At 42.3% G+C, this 22,383-nt stretch overlaps 4 protein-coding genes across 6 annotated transcripts; 2 read left to right on the plus strand and 2 right to left on the minus strand.

Annotated features, from left to right (window-relative positions):
• Positions 1-2,093: 2,093 nt before the first annotated feature.
• Positions 2,094-19,295, minus strand: LOC124311328 (Krueppel-like factor 16). Of its 3 annotated transcripts, none has more exons than XR_006909792.1 (5): positions 4,302-6,065; positions 4,032-4,145; positions 3,795-3,945; positions 2,650-3,711; positions 2,094-2,578 (listed from the first exon to the last, which is right to left on the minus strand). XR_006909792.1 is itself a non-coding variant. In XM_046775773.1 (5 exons), exons 2-5 carry the CDS (start codon positions 4,744-4,746, stop codon positions 3,531-3,533), a joined length of 891 nt encoding a protein of 296 aa, XP_046631729.1. In that variant the 5' UTR covers positions 4,747-4,781; positions 18,783-19,295; the 3' UTR covers positions 2,094-3,530. The 3 variants fall into 3 exon arrangements, 2 of the variants coding, with proteins under 2 accessions (XP_046631729.1, XP_046631730.1); XM_046775773.1 differs by adding an exon at positions 18,783-19,295 and having other exon boundaries at positions 2,094-3,711; positions 4,302-4,781; XM_046775774.1 differs by having other exon boundaries at positions 2,094-3,711; positions 4,302-4,750; positions 4,812-6,066.
• On the plus strand, positions 9,000-18,025 carry LOC124311374. The gene is made up of 4 exons (XM_046775845.1): positions 9,000-11,218; positions 13,779-14,255; positions 16,302-16,456; positions 17,308-18,025. The coding sequence occupies exons 2-4, from the start codon at positions 14,226-14,228 to the stop codon at positions 17,876-17,878; spliced, it is 756 nt and encodes a 251-aa protein (XP_046631801.1). The 5' UTR covers positions 9,000-11,218; positions 13,779-14,225; the 3' UTR covers positions 17,879-18,025.
• Positions 19,296-19,380: 85 nt separating the features above from the next.
• LOC124311302 (epimerase family protein SDR39U1-like) lies at positions 19,381-20,827 on the minus strand. The gene is made up of 4 exons (XM_046775740.1): positions 20,712-20,827; positions 20,197-20,511; positions 19,987-20,133; positions 19,381-19,917 (listed from the first exon to the last, which is right to left on the minus strand). The coding sequence occupies exons 1-4, from the start codon at positions 20,734-20,736 to the stop codon at positions 19,466-19,468; spliced, it is 939 nt and encodes a 312-aa protein (XP_046631696.1). The 5' UTR covers positions 20,737-20,827; the 3' UTR covers positions 19,381-19,465.
• On the plus strand, positions 20,824-22,237 carry LOC124311373 (methyl-CpG-binding domain protein 3-like). The gene is made up of 5 exons (XM_046775844.1): positions 20,824-21,051; positions 21,116-21,407; positions 21,473-21,595; positions 21,672-21,794; positions 21,882-22,237. Exons 1-5 carry the CDS (start codon positions 20,924-20,926, stop codon positions 21,972-21,974), a joined length of 759 nt encoding a protein of 252 aa, XP_046631800.1. The 5' UTR covers positions 20,824-20,923; the 3' UTR covers positions 21,975-22,237.
• Positions 22,238-22,383: the final 146 nt, after the last annotated feature.

The following is a 22,383-nucleotide window of genomic DNA, read 5'->3' on the forward strand; positions in this document are numbered from 1 at the left end:
TATAGCACAGTAAGGATACCCGTAAAATTAATTCGACGGCCACTTCTCATTGGTTTTTATCTTACATAAAAGAGTTCGAACAATATCGATATGTTGTATTGACACAGTGGTTTAGTGCCTGTCTCTTACGAAATTTTTGGTTTGGTTCTGTGTTCGAATCTTACTTTGGTTATTTTTAAAAAATATTTCAATCTGAAGTCTATCGAAATTATCTTCTGAATTTGAACACGGGGCTGAAAACGACATTCAATGAAAATGTCATCTATGTCAGCAATTAACCCGTTGAGCCATGAGAACAACGAAAGTCTTCTACATCGGGGAGATTATGTTGCCTGTCGAATTATTTTTACATACGGGTACACTACTGGCTATGGCTATGGCTTTTAGCTAACCCCTGTGTTATAAATTCGGGACACCCCTTGGGCGATATCCGAAATAATTCAAAAAATGCTGGTAACAGGATTCGAACCCATAATCGATTACTAAAGCTTGCGTTAGAACCAGCCACTAAACCATTGTGCCAATACAACTTATCGATATTGTTCGAACTCTTTTATGTAATATAAAAACCAATGAGAAGTGGCCGTCGAATTAATTTTACGGGTATCCTTACTGTGCTATAAATTCGGGACAGCCCTAAGGCGTTTTTCGAAATAATTTTAAAAATACCTTTCCTGGGATTTGAACCAATAATCAAAAGTATAACGTGGTTCCCAGCCAGCGACTGAACCCACTGTGCCATCGGAATACGTCAATATGTGATGAACTCTTCGACAGATGATGAAAACCAAAGGGAAATGGCCGTCAAATTTATTTTACGGGTATCCTTACTGTGCTATAAATTCGGGACAGCCCTGAGGCGATATTCGAAATATCTCAAAAAATGCCTTACCCGAGATTCGAACCAACGACCAAGAAAGATAATCCGATTCCCAGGCAGCCACTTTATCCACTGAGCCATGGGAACATACAAGAATAGGGCGATCTCTTCAATGTATGATGCAAATCGTAGGATAGAACACGCAGAATTAATTTTACGGGTATCCTTACTGTGCTATAAATTCGGGACAGCCCTGAGGCGATTTCCGAAATAATATCAAAAATGCCTTGGATTTGAACCCACGACTGAGAGTTTATAAATGCGATTCTTAGTAGAGTCACTCAACCCACTGTGCCACAAGAATTTTTTGGAAAGTGTCTTAACAAAATTATATAGAATTAACAATTAGGGGCAAGACTCTTATACAAAATCATAAAAGACGTAATGAAAAAAACTTTCATCATCAATATTCGACCTCACAATAAGTGTCGTCCAGGACGGAACTTAGAAGTTAGATAGTAAAACCCTGATTTTGACAGTTCAACTAGTGCCATCTTGCGTACATTATACTGTCCCGATTTTGTGTACTTGGGTGTCCCGATTTTGTGTTATGGGATTTATCGCCAGCAAGCTTCAAGTTCGATTTGATGGAAATTTCTTTATTTTTCTTGCATTTCTATGCATTGAATCTAAAGATTCTGTCGAGCTCTTTATTTTAAGACTAAATTCAGCTCAAAATAACCCCTAAATATCTTAATATTGCAAGATTGCAAACGTCCCAAATCTAGCTTTTTTCTAAGTCCTTTTTCCCAATATATTTTTTGTCATATCTTTAAAATTTGTACAGCTACATTGACATAGTTGTATATAAACGTAGATCCGTTCATTTTCTTTAATTTCAGCAACTTTTCTTATCGAAACTCGGGTTAGTTTTTGTTTTAAACTGAAAAATGTTATTTCGTCCCAAATAAGAAATTTTCGGGCCTGTCCCGAATTAGGTACTTTACCCTATTATTCACGACTTCACTATTTCGTACTTAAGTATTTACTGGTTTACTGCCTTTTTATCACTGTATCATATTGAAAAGTAAAATGCATAGCGTCATAGCTAAATTTTTAATTTTACAATATTTTGTTTACATAATTAAAATAAAATACGAAGAGAAACATTTGCATACGTGTGATCGTAACCACCACTACAAACAGTAGCGGCACCTAGTACTAGTACATCAAAACAGAAACAAAATGTCGTTAAACAACGTGAAAACAAAATTTAAAAACCAAACGTGAATTTATTTAACGCTTTGATAAAGACTTGAAACAAATGGCAATCCTCCCGGAAATACACTAGGAGTAAAGCGCAGCTCCTCAACTGTTAAACCGGATAGTTCATTAATTGACAATGTACGGGATCGATTCAATTCCCATCGAGATGCGCACTCATCGCTAAACGGGGCCATCACCCAAAAGACCCATGTTCAATTGTATGTTGCTCAATCACCATATAAGGTCCATTGAATCTACGTCTCCATTCACCTCCCGGTCTACTATGCTATAAAGGACGTTAATCATAAAGATCGTAGGTCATAACACCCTGGTGACTCTGACTAGCAGATTTCACGCTCCGAAGTTGTGTCGGTCAGTTTGTACGATTAACCCCGCCTGAAGATCGGCAACAGTCTCATTACGTCCCCGTGTACAGCGCAATAAATGACGAGCGTGAACCAGGGTAAGGCACAAATCCAAACAACCTTTCACCTTTTACTCAATTACAAATCTAAATAATCATTATGTAACAATTCAAAATTATTCTTATCACATTTAAATACCGTATGTGGCGTTGACATCCGCCGTCATCTTCTCTACAACGTCCGATCGATTTGCATATCAATAAAAAGGGTGTGACAAAAAAACAAACAAGGACCCATCGATTCCCGATTCACTCAGCAGGGGACAACGCCATCTTATCGGACGTTGCTTCGTCGCTATTGGGAAAACCTACGAGTGACTGAAAAAATGGTTTCACACGTACAGTATTCAAAGTTATTGACGCTGTGACATGTAGTCGTCCGACAAAGAACATCTGGTGTGGTTTCTCCCGTCAAAGATTTCAATAAAACAGTTCCCAGATCGTGTGTCATTCTTTATCAGTCATTCTGTATGAAAGTAAGAAAAAAAGTTATTACAAAAAAGGGTGGTATTCTTTATTTGAATTACCGGCGATCTGAATGGTCACTGTTGAGTAAACTGGTTAACGAATAACAAAGAACAGTACCCGACGACCTTTGCTGATAAAAAGGCATCCATAGTTTGTTCATTTCTTTATCGTTTTTCGAAGAAATAATTAGTGAATTCGAAGAAAAACGTTCGATAACATGAGGCGTTATTTTCTTTTTCAAAAGGAAACTTTTAAGAAAAATCGAATGTATTCTCACCAGAAGCAACGCAGTGTGCTTTCGTTAGACTCCAACTGCTTAAACTAATATTACAATTTCACCATTTTAAAAAATACGACCAATTATATAAGAAAACGAGAGAAACAAATGGGAAAAACAATCGAGGTAAACACGAAATCTTAGTTAGTTAATGTTTTGAAAAACCTTGTACCGAAATGAGGCGAAATAACAATTAAAAATCCTGAATACATTTAGAATCGAAATTTGATCGAATTCTGATTTAAAAGTATTTGATGCTTTGGCACACGTCATTTCTACCTAGTCGCATCCTTCTCGGAACTGTAAGAAACGAACGATTGATTTGTGCTGCATCCATCGCTGGAATCGAGCGACGCCGTTGGGCTTACGCTGATGATCATCTTGTTATCCGCTGGTTTGATGCGCCGGCTCTTCGGCGATCCTTCGTCCATCTTTGAATGTCTCCGCACATGTTTGCTGTTTATACCAAATTAAAAAAAAAAAAAAAATGATAAAACGACCTGAAAATTTTATTTTTATAAATTAATTCACAAAATTACCTGAGATGATCTGATCGTGTAAATTTCTTTTGGCACACGGAGCAGGTGAACCGCTTTTCACCCGTATGTGTTCTGATGTGACGTGCCAACTCGTCCGACCGGGCGAATCTCTTATCGCAACTCGGCCAGGTGCATCCGAATGGGCGTTCACCTTTTGTAGCAACAAAAAATAATATGAATCATTACGTCATCCATTCTTTTGGCTTTCGAAAAGAAAGAAAGAAAACAAATTATTACCGGTGTGAGTTCTCATGTGAGCTTTGAGATGGGAACTCTTCCCGTAGGTTCGTTCACATGCCGGATACGAACAATGGTGCAATTTACTACTGCCGCTGCCTCCCTGTACTGCATCTGTAAGAAAAGCGAGGGTGGAAAAATAAGAAAACATAAGAAAAAAAGGCGGTTTCAATATCATCGGGGCTGGCGAAATCATAATAATGGAGACGGTGGTGGTGGATGGAATGCCAGAAATGTTGTTGTTTGGGCTTGTGGAATAAAAAAACCTACTCTGATTTCGCTGGCCGGATGGCTTGCAGGAAGCGGACGGAGGCATTTGAGGTTGTTGTAAGGGCTCAACGCTGAAAAGATCCTGACGCACGCGGGTGAGATCCGTCAGAATGCGGGCGATCATGAACGGCGACTCTGGTTGTATGGCAGCGGCGGCAGCAGCAGCAACAACAACACCAGCATTCCTGTTTGAACTTGTTTGAGCAGCAGCAGCAGCAGTAGTACCGGCAGCAGCTGGAATAGCAATAGCCGCCACGGTGGAATAAGGGCTGCTGTTGCTGCTGCTGGTTGCTGGCTGCTCCATCACTGTCTGATGGCCTAAAGCTGCGCTCAAGGCTGAATCACCTTTGCATCCGAGTCGATCGCTGGAACTGGAACTGGCGGTGGTGCCTCTTGACATGGCCAGCAAACAATAGGCCGCTTGGCTGGCTTCATCCTCATCCATCACACTTGTAACAAATCAGACTATACTATCCGCTCCTGCGATAGATCAATAGGACTCTCACACACTCGGATTGAACCAGACACGCACACACAGAATAATCTCCAGGTGATTATTGACACTTTTCGGCAGCTCCTTTTCAGCCGGACGGTCGGGAGATTATATATCAGTCGAGTGGGGTTGAAGGAAACGTTATTGAATTGTTAACACTTTGGATAAACAGCTGGGGGCGTCGTGATATCGAGGAACAAATTTCAGGAATGACGGCACTCGAACGATCGAAATAACAACAACAACACAAATAACATCTGTGCGGATGGTGGATCCACGTTATTCGTGGAACGTGATGGAAAGGCCGACTAGAACTAGTTGGGCACTCGTGGTCGACTGGGGCATCGAAACATCCGAGAAACGACGAGAGAGGAGCTCCTCTCACTTGACCACTGGGCCGGAACCCTCAAACGAATAAGAAGAAAAATGTTTCTCGCTAAGGGGCGGAGGGGGGGAATGAAGGGGGGGAGTTGGTTTTCTTCCCAACAACTACCCAACGAGAGAAGAAGAAGTTTTTTTCTCTCTTTTGAAAATATAATCCGGTCATCATTGGGTACACACACAGTCTGAGGAGTTGTTGATTCTTTTTGTTGTTGTTGTTGTCGTCGAAAACTTCTTGGGATCCGCCCACTTTCCCAACATGTCCAAATGGATTGAACCGTTGAAATTGAAGGGGGTTGATGACTCTGCGATTCGAATCCGTCGTCAAATCAACGACATCCTTACTCTGGCCTTTCAACACACTCGCCCCTGTCTGGTTCTTTTTGCTTAATGTAAACGAAAGTAGACAACGACACCGGTTGTGTGTAGCAACAAGTTTGAGCTTTTGTTGTTGCATTGTGCTGTCACCTGTCGAGTGGAGCTCCTCATTTCAGTTGAAACAAAAGACGGACCCTAGATGGCTCTGCTGCCCACACTTCTGCTTTTCCCCCCCACTCGAATGCAAAATAATCAAAAAGGGAATTTTCGTCACTGCGGGAGTCTGGGAACCTCATTAGTGCGAGAGCTGCTAATCCCGTAGGTATTTCGAGTGCAAAACAAACAACCCAATTTGCCCATTTCCGAAATTCCCTGTCGCAAAGGTTTGTCAAGCGACGAGAGACATTTTTGGAACTGTCCCATGCCAATTAAGAGAAATCAATCATTACCGTTAGTGAAAAACAAACCCAAAAGGAATTGGCGATCTTTAGGGAATCGGGGGAAACAAAAGACGTCAATTGAATGATTTACTCATCGTTTCGATTTAAATTCTTTCTTTGCTTTTTTACAGAGAAAAAAGCGAAAAGAAATGGAATAGGAAAGAAAGAAAAAAGGGAAAGAAAAGAACAAAAGAAACGAAACTAGTAAATAAAAGGAAAAATCTTCTTTGCATCTCGGCAGCTTGTCAACCGATACGGATCGTGGAAGAATGTCCGGTCGTTGTTGGCTGCTGCTGGACGATGGAGAGAGAGGCGCGCTCACAAAAAGAAGGTGGAAAAAGACACGGGAAAAATAAAATAAAATAAAGGTGACTGTTGCTAGTCGCCAGTTAAATAGCTCTGATTGTCTCCTCTTTTTATTTTTTATTTTTTTTCAAAGTTTTCCTATTTTTTTATTCTTCTTTAAAAATTAGAATTGATGAAAATGAGGGATAATTTTTCGATGGTCCCCCCCGGAAGCTTGGCCCCCTTGTTTGTTCAAGTCGGACAAAATAATAATGTTTGTGGCATAAACACGGCCGCGCAACGACGTGAGGGACAAACCATTGGGAGACAGAGAAAGAGTATTGTCTCACCTGTGTAACTCACTAACAACCGTGTTCTTTTGTTATGTAGAAAAGATAAAGAGGTTCAAAAAAGGGGACGGATGAATGAGGGGGACAGCACATCCGAATGACAAAAGAGCGTCGAAATAAGAAGAAGAGTAGACATTTTTTTGTTCTCTCCCCAAGTTCAAACTTTTATTTTTGATGGGTTATTTCTCCTACCGCTGTTGGTATACACCAAAGAGAAGAAGAAGAAGAAGAAGAAAAAGTAGTAGTAGTATAATAGACGACTTTTCGGTGGTGGTCAAGGTCCGGCGCGAGCAGTGCCCGTCCGTCACAGCAAAGATCCAACGGCCAGATAAACCAGGGCATTTCCCAACTATTTAAAATGATAATAAACCCCTCCACCATCCATCTATTCCCCCCTTTTCGAAAAAAAAAAAAAAAGAAAAAAATGTTTCAGGTAAAAGAAGGAAAATAGAGAGAGAGAGAAAAATAATTACAAAATAATCATAAAACGCCAGCAAGAAAGAAATGTCGTTCCATTGAAATTCCGCCTATCCCTTTTTATTTAATCTTTTTTTGGCATTTGCGAATTGCGGGCAGAAATTCAAGTGGCGACCGGCAGGCAACGAGCCAATCGCCGGATCATAATAATACAATTCCAGTGGGAAAATGAGGGAAATAAAAAGAACGCCGAGTTATTTTCAGTCGAGCTCCGCTCTTCATTTATTTTCCTACGGATCATTTCCGGTGTTGGTGACAATATGATAATAACCGGCGAGTTGTTAAAATAAAAACCCCATCACCTCTCTGTCCGGTAGGGAAATTCAACAAAAAGAAGAAGAAAAAAGGCCACTGGACATGTTCACCTGTCCACGGTCCACCTGCAGCGTGTCTCACCTATGTGGAATTGCCGCCGCTTTAATGATCAAACGTGATGGCACTTGAGAGAAGAGTTTTGACCCGTTTTTTTTTTTTTTTTTTTTTTTTTTATTTTTCACTCGTCAACGGTTGGAAAATAGTGCAATTTAAATAAGGGAATTAAAATTAAATGCTTCACAATTCGCCTTGGTCCAATTTTGTTTTTCTTCTCCTTTTAAAAAAAAAAAAATGAAAACGAAATTTGGAAAGTGATCCAAGGAGAGTGTCTAATGTAATTGGCGAGTTAATTTATTCAGCGCTCACGGTAAAACGGGGCGGCGGTGTGGAGCGAAATTGCAGATAAATCGGCTGGTGGTGGCCTCTTTTGATTTCGTTATTCCAATTTTATTTCACGAATAAATTACGTCTTTTTTCGAAAATGAATCATTTCCATTTTCATGTGACTGCATCAAATATTCCATTTCCTGCACGAACGAGGAAAACAAAAAATCATATCCAATAAAATCGTATCATACCAGTTAGGGTCATCCGGGCCAGAATGAGAAATAAAACAAAAACCGAAAACCAAAACAAAAGTTGTTTGTGTGTGGTCTGGACACCCACCGGATCACAAAACATTTCAATAGAGCGACAAAAAAGTTGACGGTTGAATTCTTTTCCTTCATCTCTGTGCCCCAAAAAACAATCCCCGATATTATTATAGCAGATGTATATAAAACCCCAACAATCAACCTATACAAGAAAAGACAAGAATTTCTCTCTCTCTCTCTCTCCCCCACCGTTGGAATATCAAAATCATAAAAAGAAAAAGAAAAATGTGAAATTTTCGTCATTTATGTTTTTTTGTTTTTTTCCTCGTTTGGTAAATAATTATTAGCTGGCGGGTGTCCGGACCACCTGTGTGTTGTGATAGCAGGTGAGAAATCATAAGAAAGAGAGAGGCGGACATCTCCCTTAAGAGAGAGAGAAAAAAATATATATATATAAATATAAAAGGGAGGAGAGAGAGTATAGAATTTATATTGCATCGATATCCTCCTATTCTTCCATCTTATCCGCCATCCATCTCTTATTTTTTTCTCTGTTTTTCTTGTACTATTGTTTTCCCCCGTCTTTTGTTTTTTTGGTGTGTTTCGGCTTTTTCGGGGTCTTCACACACACGCTTGTAAAATCATTTTTCATTTCTACCGGAATGGAAATAAATAAAATTTCTTCCAGTTGCTGTTGTCGGGAATCTACTCACGGAGGGTCAAACGAAAACATGTCTATTATTATTACCCCCCCCCCGAAAAAAAGTGGGAGAAAAAGATCTGGTCAAAGAGATTAACGTAAAAATACTTATGAGGATGCGGGGCGAAAAAATTTCAAATCTTCTTATTTTGAATTGTTGTTGTTGTTTTCGTCGAAAAATGATTGGGGAAAAAGGCGACTCCTGGCAAATGGCATTTCTCCTGTGACGTTTTTATAATGCACGTCACAATTTGGTTGGTGTGTTTCTTTTGCCCCTTTTGTGGCGGTGCTGTTTGAGTTGGCTGGAAAATATTGCCCAGTAGTGGAAAATGCACATCTCTTTTATATTTAGACATTTGGGAGATTTTTTTTAAATTTATTTGCTGGGCGCCATAGCTGATGAAGGAAACGAGCGAATGGGTTTTATTTTTTTCTTCTTCCCTTTTGGTCATTTTCTATTTTTATGGTTTTACACTTCCATTGAGCTGCCCCATCTACACACCCAACTAGGTGCTGTTTCTCTCCTTCTTCTTTTTCTGGTTGAGGAAAAATCCAATATTTCATCGCTACCCATATCGCCCTGCCCCTGCCCCTGGGCCGGGCGCTGTTGAAAAACACATCCTCCTGAAATTTGGCATTTTTCTCTTCCGGGGGATGGATGGATGCCGCCCTCCCAGGAAAAAGGCGAATCGGGTCCAAAAAAGATATTTAGCGAAAATGGCTACTGCTGAACTCAAGTCTTTAACCGATTAGTTTTATAGTACCTACTACAATTTTCCTCCCTAGAATTCTCTCTAGACGACATTCCTCGTTCACATTTCTTTTTCTTTTTTTTTCCGGGGCCGGCTTATTAAAAAGCCATCGGTCCCTTCAAAAGTATGGGCCAGCTACTATTGAAATCTCCTCCATCTAGTCGAGCAATACGATAAAAACGACTAAAAGGAGCGGCAAAAAAATGTATTTCCTTGAAATATATCAATCGGGGAAAACTATTTGTGTCAGCCAACAGCCAACAGTTTGAAACATTTCATTGGCTTTTTTTGATAACTCGTTATGAAATTTCCGTCGACATAGTAATCACGGCTCTATAATAATAGTACAACGCAAGTTATCGTTTTATGACGAAAATGAAAATAGTTGCGAGAGATAAGCGCAACCAGGGACTAGGGGAACTCTGTGACATTTTCGGCATTCCAAAATCTCAACTTTTTGGTTTTATTTCTTCTCTCGATTTCATCGCAACGTCATAAATGAAATTAAATCAAAATTACGGGCTTAAGTGACGCAAATGAAAACATTTAATCCCCCCCAATCAATTTAATGTGCTTAAAAAAATAATAATAATAATTAGTTTTCAAATCGCAATCGAGGGAGGGTCTCGAATGAAAAGAAATTGAAATGATAATCGGTAAATTCCAATCAGTGACATCATCATCGAAAAACAACCCAAAAACCAAAGAGAAGGTGCAATGTTTTTTTGTTTTTTTTTTTTCCGGTTATTTATTTTCGTATGTGTATGTGTGTGTGCGTTGTTTTTTGTTTTGTTTTTCTGTTTGTGCGGGACTGTGAATGCGATGCCATCGTAAATTTTCTCTTCGGTAGAAAAAAGAAGGTCCTTGTTCTTCTTCCTGCCCGGTGGTGGGAGAGCCCGGCCGAATGAAATAGTTGCGCGATTAAGAGATTACACCATCAGGGGGCATTTTTATGGGCACGATCTTCATATTGCCTTTCTCTTCAGAGCCCCAGTCGCTCACAGCCAAAAAGACAAAACAAAAGAAAAAGAAAAATAGAAAAATAGAAAATGTCTGCGTGTCCCCAAACGGCCACACACACAAGAGACGCAGAGGCATTTTCGGCACCTCGAGAGGGCAGCACTGCATGGCCATGGTACCACCCACTTTTCTTCTCCTCTGCCAGCAGCAGCAGCAGCAGCAGCTCGGCGTCAAAATTGTCTTTTCCCCGACGAGAGAGAAAAAAAGAAGGTGAGCTTCTCTCTTTCTCTCTCATCGGCTCATGTAGGTAGTAGTACGACACACATATAGAGATGGTGGTAGGTGGTGGTGGTGTTGCCACCCGTCGCTCAGTCGCAGTCGAGACCGTTCGAGCGTTCAGACCTGCGCTTGCATTCGTCCCGTTATTTTTTTGATTTGATTCGATCGTTTCCAACAACCCCGCGCCAGTGCCGTGAGTGTTGAGAGAGGAGAAGAAGAAGAAGAAGAAGAAGAGACTGCGACGAGCGTATCGATAATGAACAATCCGCCTCACAGCAGACGGAGATGACGCAAGTCTCCCATCATCGATTCGTGATTGTTGGCATCGCAGGCTGTGAGTGTCTCGCGTGTCCGCGTGGTTAGTGCGTGTCAGTGGTCGGACAACAATTGACGACAACACACACTTGAGACACATCCACCAGAGAGAGTGAGAGAAATTCCGCATTCCTCCCAATTCTTCGTCGAGTTCCCCCAGACAAAATCGAGTGGATTCCCGCGGCCGATTAGCAATTCGCCATCGAGTCATGATTGATTTGACTGGGAGACGCTCGCCGCATCAAAATGCTCAAAACAAGTAAACAATTCAATTTGCCTATCTATAAAACTGACTTAGCCAACAACAAAAATTCGATCCGAATAAAACAAACAAACAAATGAGTATCAAAAGACGCAAAGTTGTTGGTCGTGTGTCATAATTGCGCTGACCCTGTCGTGTCTGTTCTATTTCGAGGTAAAGGCACAGGTCATCCTCCTCCTCTTCTTCTTTCAAAAAGAATAAGGAAAATTCCCGAAAAAAACAAAACAAAAACAAGCGATAGAGAGCGGGCGCAGACCAAATAACAAGTCACCCGCTCGTGTGTCATGCGGCGCTCGTCCTAGCCAGCACACGGCACCTAGGAGCCGTGCACATGATACATCCACCATTTTTATTTTTATATCTATTTACACGCCCGACGAGCCCCACCACTACCCCATAGTAGGGACGTGCCCCCCTGCCGGCCTCTGTGTATCTCTCAGAATATTGTGTAAGAGAAAAGAGTTTTTTAAAAAGTCACCGGCCAATATTTGGAGTTTTGGAGGAGCAAACTGTTATTACGACCCTAAACTCGTCTAAACATTGTTTCTCCTTTTTTTTTTTTTCAAATAGCCCGCGCGCCCGTTTTTTCTTCTTCCCCCATCCTTTTTCGAAATATACGGAGGGGGCGAACAGCACGCGCCCCGACACCCAGAGAACAAAAAAAAAAAGACAAATAAACTTTTCACACTTTTTAAGTCTTTTCCTTTTTTTTCTTCTCCGGGCTGGGATGATTTTCAATTTGAATCAAACAAACAAACCCCCCCCCCCCCCTACCCTATGACTTGTGGTTGAAGGTGCCATCCATCTCTGGCCAGACAAGACAATACAAACAGATTTGTAGCGTTTGCAATCGACGTCACACACACAAAGTTCCCGCAATCATAGATGTGGTAATCGGAGGGAGCGTGAAAAAATCAAAATCAAAACCAAACATTTTGGAAATTGGATTTTCCCAGGGAAAATAAACATGCCATTTGTTGTTGTAAAAGAGTAGCCAATGTTTGAATGACACATCCAGCGATGGATGGAGGTTAGTCTCACTGTTTTGGTCATGACTCACGTTTGTTATATGGAGCAACAGACACCCCCCCCCCTTCTTTCTCTCCCCCGCTGGAGTAACAAGTCGATTTTTCCACGTATAGTATCCACCGTCAACTGTCGGCATCTCCTTTCTTAGCTCATCATCCGCTCGTTTCTTTTCTCCAGCGAGAAAAATGCGACAACAAGGAACAAGTTCAAAGAGAGAGGGGGGAATGGATGGATGGATGGATGGTGTTGGGCTTCTTCTGTTTTATTACTTCCCAGTTAAAAAAAGTTGAACGGAATTCCCCCTCCCTCACCCCACCTCCTTCTGTTGGGAGAGAGAATCTATTCACGTCGTCAATGGTCCGGCCTGTGCTAATCCTGGCGGATGAGCCATGGCCCAAGACGCAAGACACGCCGGTGCAGCACGCAAAAAGGGGCAAAATCAAAATAGATCCGTCGGCCCGTCGTCGTCGTCACCGTCGACCCCGCAAGAGGAAAGAGAGAGAAAACAGATCTGATGAATGGATCAAAGAATTTCGTTCTTTTTCGACTCCCCCCACCAGCAAATAAATCGGGACCGGATCTGACGGCGCCCATTCACTCACTCACGCGTGAGGAGTAGGGCGTGGAAATTCCTTGACAGTCCAGAAAAAGATCGTCTCTTCTTCTTCTTCTTCTTCTTCCTTTTCATTTGGCAGACAAATGTTGGCGTCATCCGGGGGGCCGTTTTTAAACCTGCCGCGTCAAATGTGACGTCACCTCACGACGACGAGTTGATTGTTGTCTTCTCTTTCATTTTTCCTTTTTTCTTTTTCCTCCAACCGCGCACTGAAATTGAAGATGGGGGGGAAAACGAAACAAACCCGGATCTTTAATATTATAAACGCGCGCTTAGCTCATTTCCCAGTCGCGCTAAAGGACACGGCGTTCAATCAAAATCTCCCATGACTCTAATCTACGCCGACATGTACACACGAATACCTTATTTTTCTTACCTTGGCAGAGTGTGAAAGAAAATAAGCGACATCAAAAGAAAGAAATCCCCACCGATCCAGGTGCGTTTTAGGTCACACACGTCAAGGTGTTATTATCAAAACAGCGACAACATATGGTGTCGATTGCATCAAAAGATCTTTTCAATATGTACATGGGGGGGGGGGGGGATGTGATTTTCTAGTCGCGAATCGGAGATACTCCGGCAAAGTTCACTCGACCCAATTCAAATCCCCCGCGCCATAAGTTGGAAAAGGAAAAAAGAGGAGGAGGAGGAGGAATGCTGCCCGCTCGGCCGGATATATAAAATAGGAGCAATCCGTTGTGTTGTGCACATTGTCAGTGAGTTGCCCGTTCTTGACACGCACACACACCCGGAGCCGAATCAAAGAAAAAGGGGGGAGAAGGGGAGGATTAAGGATATCCATCCGCCAAACAAGACACGATTTGTGTATGCGCCTATTTATCGCGTTATTTACTTGTATAACGGTTCTTATTTGATTCTAATTGTTTGTTTTTTTATTATCATATTCGACAGGTTACAAACGCGGTGGTAACGGTTAAGAAGAAGAAGAAGAAGAAGAAGAAGGAGAATTATTTTTTAAATTTTATTTTGAATTTGAAAAGAAAAATTCTTTGGGGGGAGGAGGGCAAACGGAGAAGAGAAAAACGGCCGGACACTTTGGATTATACAGCGGAGACGACGGCCAACGCGCTTCCAACGCCCCCGGAATTGCTGGGCGACCTTTCTCACCTCCTTTGCACAATAATTTAAAAAAAACTGACGCAACCTAGAAAAAGCTGATGCAAGGGACGAACAAACATTTCATCGCGTGCGTGAATCAGTGCCAATCGAAATCGAGTGAAAAACAAATTGAATTAAAAACAAAAAAGTGCCGCTTCCGGAATTGAAATTCTATTCACGACATTGAGTTCTTAACTTGTCTATACCTGCTGGCCCTCATTCGTTCTGGGACGACGGACCATGAGGCTGGCCATCGTCTGCTTGATTGCGGTAAGTTTTTCTTCTCTCTCTTTCGTAAAAAAACCCAAAACAAAAATTTCGTTTGAAAATGTCGAAATCGGCGTCGAATCGGCGCTGCGGGAAGAGAAAATGTCGTCGACTGTTGGCGTGTACAAGACGCTGGTAGGGAAAGAGAGAGAGGGGACACACACACACACATAAGCATGTCGTGATGCTGCGTGTGGCTTTTTCCAATGCGACTGCGGCTATTATTCACCGGCCCTTGTAGTGAAATTGAAACAAAAAGGAGAAGAAGAAGAAACAAGACACAAAAATGTTGTGTTTGGGAGGAGGAGAGAGAGAGAGAAAGAGAGGTTAGGGCGATGGAATCAATCTGTTTTGTTTATATTCCCTAGTAGGAATTTTTATCAATGACCTTTGGCTGCAGGAGAAGGAAAATTCTTCTTCTCCACAGTGGAAATGGTGTCGTATAGGTCCAGACGACCCCTTCGATTCTTTTTTTTCTTTCAATTCTTTTTATTAAAACATTGAGGCTCTTTCTTCTTCAGTGTGGGAGAGAGCAAAAGCCAGGCATAAAATAGTCGCAGGAACCCAAAACAGCCCAAAACGAAAAGGAGTGAAATGTGATCGAGCCCAGTTGACTGCCAACAAATGGTCACGACACCTTGTAAATAATTACGCTATCTCCTGTTATGAATTGTGTTTGTCTTCTTCTTCTCCTTCTTATTCTTCTACACTGGCGGGCAAATAATAAATATGAAAAAATAAATACAAAATACAAAATCAAGAGAGAGAGAGAGAGAGAGTTTCCCCGAGCTGCAAAGTTTTTTAAAAAAATATTTTCATTTTCTTGTTTCTTTTTTTATTATTTTTCGTGCCATCAAAACAAACGGTTTTTGTTGCTTCTCTTTGGGTTGCGTGAAGGACGCGGGCGCGCACACACAAACAATTCCAGCATAGCAGACTGCAGCAGCAGCAACAACTTGTCGTACACTTTTGTTGACTCAAGTGACAGAATTTCCCCCCAGCAGCTTCCCGAAGTAGTAGTAGTCGAAGAAGAAACTAATAGAAATAGCATGATGTCTACCTGCATTCCAACTGGTCATCCTTGCCACTTATTTCAACAACTTTTTTTTTCCTTTTTCTTTTCCTTCTTTTTTTTATTTCTCTTTCGGGACAGCAGCGCACGCGGGAATAACCGTTTTTCTCTTTCGTGAGCGCGGTCGTGTCGCGCGTGTGCGAAATTATTCACCGGCCAACACATTTCTCTCTGCGCCACGACGACGGTGCGTGTATAAATAAAAGGACAAACAATACGACAGAGAGAGAAATAAAATAAAAAAAACCCACACCTGCGCCAAAATCCCCCCCACCAACAATCAAAAGACTTTGTTCAAACAGCTAAAGAAAGAAAGAAAAAGAATCTCTAAATATAGAACTCAATCCTCAAATCATCCGAAAAAACACGGCAGGCGAATATCCCAGAATCTCCGTGTGTCGTCTGCTTTTTATAATTGAATCGAGAATCTTGGCCAAATTTCTATCAAAGACGTCAGAATGCCCTGTGGGGGTCGTTCGGTCCAGCCACAGGAGAGAAATGAACAGAGAAGCAGTCGAGTTGTGTTGTCCAACGTTTTTATGTGTGTCGTTCACACCGCATGAGGTGCGGATAGACTCCAGTAGCTTATGGCCGCGATGATGGGCCTCTTCTATCTTTTTTTCTATAGCCGCACTTGAGCACATCATCACCCATGACTTGACAATCGCCTGCACCTTCCCCGCAGGTTGCACCGTTTTTCCCCCCACCACCACCGAAAAATAAAAAAATGACGGACGCTCAATTCGTTTTGGGATAGAGAACAGGCGTGTTTGTGTGTCCAGGAATAGACACTTTGTTGTAGACGTCTGTATATCCCTAAACTGGAAAGATGTGTGTGTGCTGGCACCATCGAGGGCCATCCATCATCGACAACACAAAGTCTCCAAACTTTTGACTTTTTCAAAAAAATACAAAATGCTTTTGAGAGCGAGTGAAACGAATTTGCGTTGTTAATCGATTTGGTTCTCTTCTCTTAGGCAATCATGCTCGTCACTGCGGCCGTTGCTCGATCTTCTTCTAGTCACAAAGAGGGGAAACGTCACCACCATCCGCAACAGCCAAAGTCTCACAAGGCAACCGCTGCCGTCGATCTGGCCAGGCAACTGGATCGCAGCTGGAACAACATTACGACGTGAGTAGTAGTAGTAACTAGTATCTTGTGTGTGCAAAACGGCCCCCCCAAAAAAGTTCGGGGTAGTATAGTCTAGGATTTTTTTAGTCATGTGGCGCACGGAGAGAGAGTTATGTAGTCGGTTCACACACACACAGTCGGTTGTTGGGTATATCTCAGAGTGTCCATCTTGGGCTTAGGATTGAATTTTTGGTGTTTTTTAAAAGAAAGAAAGAAAGAAGAAAAAGTTCCTTCATTGTTTTCTTCTCCTCTCGAGAAAAAGTGGGAAAGAAAAGAATGTGTGTCCATCTAGAAAAAAGAAGAAAAAACCTTTGCCATTGCCCGTCGCGGGCATCTCTTGTGGAGATGTTTGGCCGTGTCCTCGGCTGAGATGCGAGTCCAGGTGATAATTGACCGGCTGGTAGCGCCTTTAAAGAATGAGAAAGGTAGAAAGGAAGGGGACCGTTTTTCTCTTCTTCTCTTTTTCCTTCTAAATGGGGTGGAGGTTGTGTTGGACAGTCAGAGAGGACAGCGATGGCAACTATACAGACGTCACTAACACGGGCGGCATAATTGACAGACAGGACCTCTCGCCGACGTTACAGACGGACGGACACACACACACAAGTGTCGCCGCCATTTCCTGGCGCGCTTATTCTCCCTCATTCAAAAAGAAAAAAAAAAGGAAAAAATTGTCGCTTCCAAAACGGTCGGCTCACATGGCTACAACTATTCACCTTTTGTTATTTATTGTTGTATCCCGTGACTTTTCTTCTTCTTCTTATCGAAGTGGTGGTGAGGGGGAATTCCTTTGCTGCGCCATCTAACGAGTTCAATTGCAACTAAAAAATTTGAATTTCTTTCTTCTTTAGATTTCCGACGATGATGGACGGAGAGGAAGGAATGACGCCTACCCAGCCGGAGAGGAGCATCGGCGGATCGAAAAGGAAGAAAACGGGCAGCGGCGGGAAAAGCAAACAGCAGCAAGAGTGGGGCAAGAAACACAAGCGGAAGTTGGCCTCGCTGCTCAGTTTGGCCGAACAGGATCGCAAACTCTCGCTGATGCACCTGCCGCGACTGCCGGCAGCCACGACGACGTCGGCCCGATTCGCCGCCGAAAAGAGTCACTCGACGGGCTTGGAATGCTGCCCAACCGTCGTGGAAATGGTCCAGCCGAGCGGCGGCACCAACATGGAGGGTCACGTGGTTGAACTCTACCGGCACGGGGACCTCGACCAGAGAATCTACGAGCATTCGTGCCGACCGGACGTGCTCAACCAGCCGTGCCGATTCGTCGAGAAACTTTTACGTCCACTCTCGCGCTGCGTCCAGCAGTTCTCCTTCACCTACGCCGTCGTCTCTGATCATCCGGCAGGAGAGGAGTGGCGGCTCGACTACATTCGCATCCGCAACGGATGCTCCTGCGAGATCCAACCGCCGTAAACAAGCGAAAAAAACCAACAACCAACTACTAAACAAAATTGTTTCGCAACGACGGCTCTGCCAGGCACACACTTTTGTTTTCCAAGCCGAGGAGAGCGGAATTTTTTTAAAAAGAAGAAAAAATAAAGAGCAAATGTTGATGATGATGATGTCATTAATTACCTCGTCGCTGGTGATTAAAGTCGCGAGCAAAGACTGCAAACTCTTCCACACGCACTAGAAAAGTTTTATGCTTTTTTCTTGGGGGGGAAACGAATGTCCCAAAAAGAAGGGAAAGAAACAAAAATGTGGATATGATACAAATTCCAAATGAATTGTAAAAGATGCACCATCATATTCTACTTGTACTCTTATATCCCATGTCCAAAAAACATTTGTTTTCAAGGAACATTCTCTATGATAATGTCAGTCTATTCCAGACTTCTCAGTGTCTCGATGGTATTGTACATATATCTTTATTCTCTTTCTTTTGTTTTTTAAGAAAAATTTTAATGATATTCTTTCCTCTGACTTAATATAACACACTACTGGTGATTGCCATCACAAGGCCAGCAGATGTAGCCATCACCTTCTCTCTCTGTCTCCCTCACTTTCTCGATAAAAGTAAATTTGATTGTATGTAAAACTAACTTTCATCTATAATGACAAAAGACATCAGTTTCCTCATAAATGTGGATATTACACATCCTGTTAAAGTAAAAAAACAAAAGGACAATGGCCTCACTTCGTCAAGATTTTGTGTTAGTACCAGATAATATTGCAATTGTCAAAGCGTGATCACATGATTTGTCATGTCAAGTTTTCCTGCAGTCAAAAACAGAGTTGGACTTGCACGAACAGAAACAAGGCAGTTCAAAGAGACCTGCTGATGAAACCAAGAAAGGAATAATCAAAAATGTCCTACCTTTCTCCACCACAAGTCTGGATGAAAGCGGTCATCAGCAGCTGGGGAAAACAGAAACCTGCAGGAACTCAATCTCTTCTTTCAAGTTGAGACAAGATATAGCCAGCATGTGCTGTTTCCACTTGGTGAAATCTCACATTGATTGAAGTTGAACTGTCATGTTTTCTTTGTAAAGAAACGGCAACATCAACGAATAATGTTTCTCAGTCAGTCGAAAGATTAAGTGGATGTGAAGACACCCGCAGCAGGTGTTTCAGAGAATAAATAAACATCTCTCGTGTTCGTGGAAGCGATAACGTAATCAGGACAAGGGCGATATCGGAGGAAAGTTATTCGATTCGCCATGTGCCATGAACAACACAGTCGAGAGGGAAAATAACTGGAATATTTCCCGCCAGTTGACGATTTGCTTCAGCGATTTGCTCGTTGCCATATTAGCATAACTTTTGAACGTTTTCCAGCCACTCAGAGTTGCCATCACTCAAAAACCCTTTTACAATGGCGGTTCTTGGAACATTTCTCCAAGCACTAAATTTTATGCGCGTACAAATTCGCTGACATTATTATGCAGCAATTGAGAAGAGATAAATAACTCGCTGAAACGGGATTTTTTCGGATGGTATATAACTCATTTGCGCTTTACAAACTCAAGACTAATTGATCACATGTGTGCAGGTTGGATGTCAACGTGAAAGATTTGCAGGATCCATATCATCTGTGTAGACCAAGGGGCAAAATTCTTGACAAGCTGAACGAATGTCGGGAAATTTATACACAAAGCCTGAATCTAACGTTCTTTTGGGTATAACTTTTTGACCTTCAGTCAGCATTCGGGCACGTTCGGGACCTAGAAGGATGTTGCAGACAAACTCGGGTAGAGGAATGACTGCTGGCCGCCAAAGGCTCGCACCAAAGGCTCTGGCGAACTCTTTCGACGTAATGAGGTTGGGAGAAACTCCGTTGAGGACACCCTCGACTTGCTCATTTTCTATGGCGTGGAGAAAGAGTCTGGCGATATCGTGGAGGTGAATCCACGGCAAATACTGTTGGCCAGAACCGACAGGTCCTCCCACACCGAAGAAAAACGGGAAGTATAGCTGCGCAATCATCCCTCCTCGTCTGCCAAGAACCACTCCTGTAGGAATTTAGTTGGCAACATATTTATTGAAAATTAAAAAATCGTGATTTCTTTGCGATTCTGCACCTGAGCGGATTGTAACTTGGCGAACACCGACTTCAGCTGGCAGTTTTGCTGCCGATTCCCAGTCGGTACACAGTTCGGCAAAGTAATCGCCTTTGCCTCCAGCAGAATACTCTGTGTACTCTTTACTTGGATGAGGTGGATAATATCCTATAGGTAAATTTCATAAAAATGTCATATTTATATTTTAGTAAGAATTGTGTCAACCATTACCAACGCCAGAAGTAGAGACAAAAACACTAGGCTTGATCTCAGCTCTATCAATAGCCATCGCCAAGCTGTGACTGGTGTTTATCCTGCTGGCACGGACAGTTTGCTGAAAGCCAGGATTCCATTTTCGTTTAAAATCCAAGATGTTCTGACCAGCAAGACTTATGACTGCTGTGGTGTTCTTGGGTAAGCCATGGCGCTCGAGATCACTCCATGTTGTGCTAAATGCCCCTGGAACCCTGGATACAATTACGACATCATATCCGCAATGTCGTAAAAGGCTTGATAAAGCTGTACCAATGAAACCGCTTCCACCTCCTGTAATATGAATAAAAATAGACCGGTTTGAGTATCGTCTAGTTTTCGTTTTGGCCTCTTACGTAACGAATATGCCAAGAATTAAAACTTTTTGTTAAAGCTAACCATAGTGATTATGAGTGAATAAAATAACGTTTTCAACACTCTTAATGACAGAGACAGAAGAAAAAGTATTTAAAAATCATTTGAATTGCAATTACCTATAACAACAGTTTTTCCTGCCATAATTGTTTACAGCTGCTCTGCTTCTGCTAGTCTTGGACGCAGCTGCCACCTAGCGATAGAAAATTTTACCCTTTTCTTTAGTCGGCTGTCAAATTCATGCGCGTCGCTTCAAGTCGTAAAATTGGGTTCATCTGTTCATCTACAAACTTTCGCTCCATTTCGAATGCATGTTTAGATTATTTTCAATATGTCTAAAATGGCCAAAGTGGACAGGAAGAGGTTCGAGTGCAATGCCTTACCTAAAGGCTGGACTCGAGAAGAAGTGATAAGGAAAGCCGGGCTTTCTGCTGGAACGAAAGACATTTTTTACTACAGGTACGAATCGACAACTTTGTAAACCAATTTTGCATTTGTTTAACATGTTTATTTCTTCACACAGTCCGAACGGCAAAAAATTCCGAAGCAAACCCCAGTTAGTCCGATATTTGGGCGATACTGTCGATCTGACAACATTTGACTACAAGACTGGCAAAATTAATGCAATACTGTTGAGGAAGAATCGCAAAAAAGCTCAACCTGACCTGGCAAGAGGTTTCCGCAATGACCTCTCTGTCATCCCACCAATCCGACAAACAGCTTCGATATTCAAACAACCAGTCACAATTGTGAAATCACAGGAGTGCAAAGTTCGCCATGAGCTGAAGCATGGCCGGCAAGAGAAACCCAGACAGGTAGTGTACTTCATGCCTTCTAAACAGTCGACAGAATAACACTTGTATCTTCTTCTTTTTTCCAGCTTTTCTGGGAGAAACGATTGGAGAACCTCAAATTTCTGAATTTTGAAACTGAAGAGAACAGCCGTCTTCCCCCCTCCATCAAACCGGTTGGTCCTTATGTCACCTCTGACACAGCACTTCAAGTAATTTTTGTTTTGGCATTGTGAACGTGAGATCCAGTGCATTGAGCATTTAATATCTCGTATGTTGTTTACACAGTCACTAGTTTCGTCTTTGCACACGGTCATCCAAGGAGTGTCGATAACTGGACAGACCGGATCCAAATCGGCCTTGGAAAAGAACGCCGGAGTGTTTCTCAACCCTGAGCAGCCTCTTGTTCAGGTATCCTATTTCTCGTGTTTGGTTGTTAATAAGTTGTTTTGCAAGACACAGTCTCAGAGCAATCGTTTTCTTCTTTCGACTGGGCAGGGTCTTGTGATATCCGAGAGCGACATTCGCAAGCAAGAGGAAAGAGTCCTGTCTGCCCGCGTGAAACTGCAAGAAGCCCTGCGTTCGTTGTGATTTTTTCCCCTTCCTTTTTGGCGAACCCCCAAATGGACGAGAAATCAAACCACATAAAAGTTAAATCCGTGATTCTTCTTCTCCTCCTTTTATGTCTCCACCCGACGCCCCTCCCAAGAAAAAAGTCTCAAACTTTATTGATGTGTAATTTGTCTCTCACGTCCCGTCAAAGTTGACTCTGCGTTCGTGTGTGTTATTTTGTATTATCCAACAACAACTTCTGACGTTCTTAAGTGACTCGAAAAAATACAAACAACAAGAATAAAAATATGTGACGTGTGTCCTCCTGGCGATGGCCAAACAAACAATCATAATATCGAACGACTTTTCGGCCGATTGTTCACGTCAAGGAACGATCAAGGTCTCCGAACAGCAGAGGCCGTCGAGGGAATTTACAATTCGTGAAAAT

Source organism: Daphnia pulicaria, chromosome 8 (assembly GCF_021234035.1).
Source record: "Daphnia pulicaria isolate SC F1-1A chromosome 8, SC_F0-13Bv2, whole genome shotgun sequence".
Classification (NCBI taxonomy): Eukaryota; Metazoa; Arthropoda; class Branchiopoda; order Diplostraca; family Daphniidae; genus Daphnia; species Daphnia pulicaria.

Bases quoted from the DNA above. Each gene is read 5' to 3' on its own strand.
- LOC124311328 (XM_046775773.1), bottom strand. From the start codon at position 4,746: ATGGATGAGGATGAAGCCAGCCAAGCGGCCTATTGTTTGCTGGCCATG. The intron at 4,146-4,301 runs GTAGGTTTTTTT...CTTTTCTTACAG, and splicing joins ATCCGGCCAGCGAAATCAGA to ATGCAGTACAGGGAGGCAGC. The intron at 3,946-4,031 runs GTAATAATTTGT...TTGCTACAAAAG, and splicing joins TCACATGAGAACTCACACCG to GTGAACGCCCATTCGGATGC.
- LOC124311374 (XM_046775845.1), top strand. From the start codon at position 14,226: ATGAGGCTGGCCATCGTCTGCTTGATTGCG. The intron at 14,256-16,301 runs GTAAGTTTTTCT...CTCTTCTCTTAG, and splicing joins CCATCGTCTGCTTGATTGCG to GCAATCATGCTCGTCACTGC. The intron at 16,457-17,307 runs GTGAGTAGTAGT...TTTCTTCTTTAG, and splicing joins AGCTGGAACAACATTACGAC to ATTTCCGACGATGATGGACG.
- LOC124311302 (XM_046775740.1), bottom strand. From the start codon at position 20,736: ATGGCAGGAAAAACTGTTGTTATAG. The intron at 20,134-20,196 runs GTAATGGTTGAC...ATTTACCTATAG, and splicing joins TGTCTCTACTTCTGGCGTTG to GATATTATCCACCTCATCCA. The intron at 19,918-19,986 runs GTGCAGAATCGC...AAATTCCTACAG, and splicing joins CCAAGTTACAATCCGCTCAG to GAGTGGTTCTTGGCAGACGA.
- LOC124311373 (XM_046775844.1), top strand. From the start codon at position 20,924: ATGTCTAAAATGGCCAAAGTGGACAGGAAGAGGTTCGAGTGCAATGCC. The intron at 21,408-21,472 runs GTAGTGTACTTC...TCTTTTTTCCAG, and splicing joins GGCAAGAGAAACCCAGACAG to CTTTTCTGGGAGAAACGATT. The intron at 21,795-21,881 runs GTATCCTATTTC...TCGACTGGGCAG, and splicing joins CTGAGCAGCCTCTTGTTCAG to GGTCTTGTGATATCCGAGAG.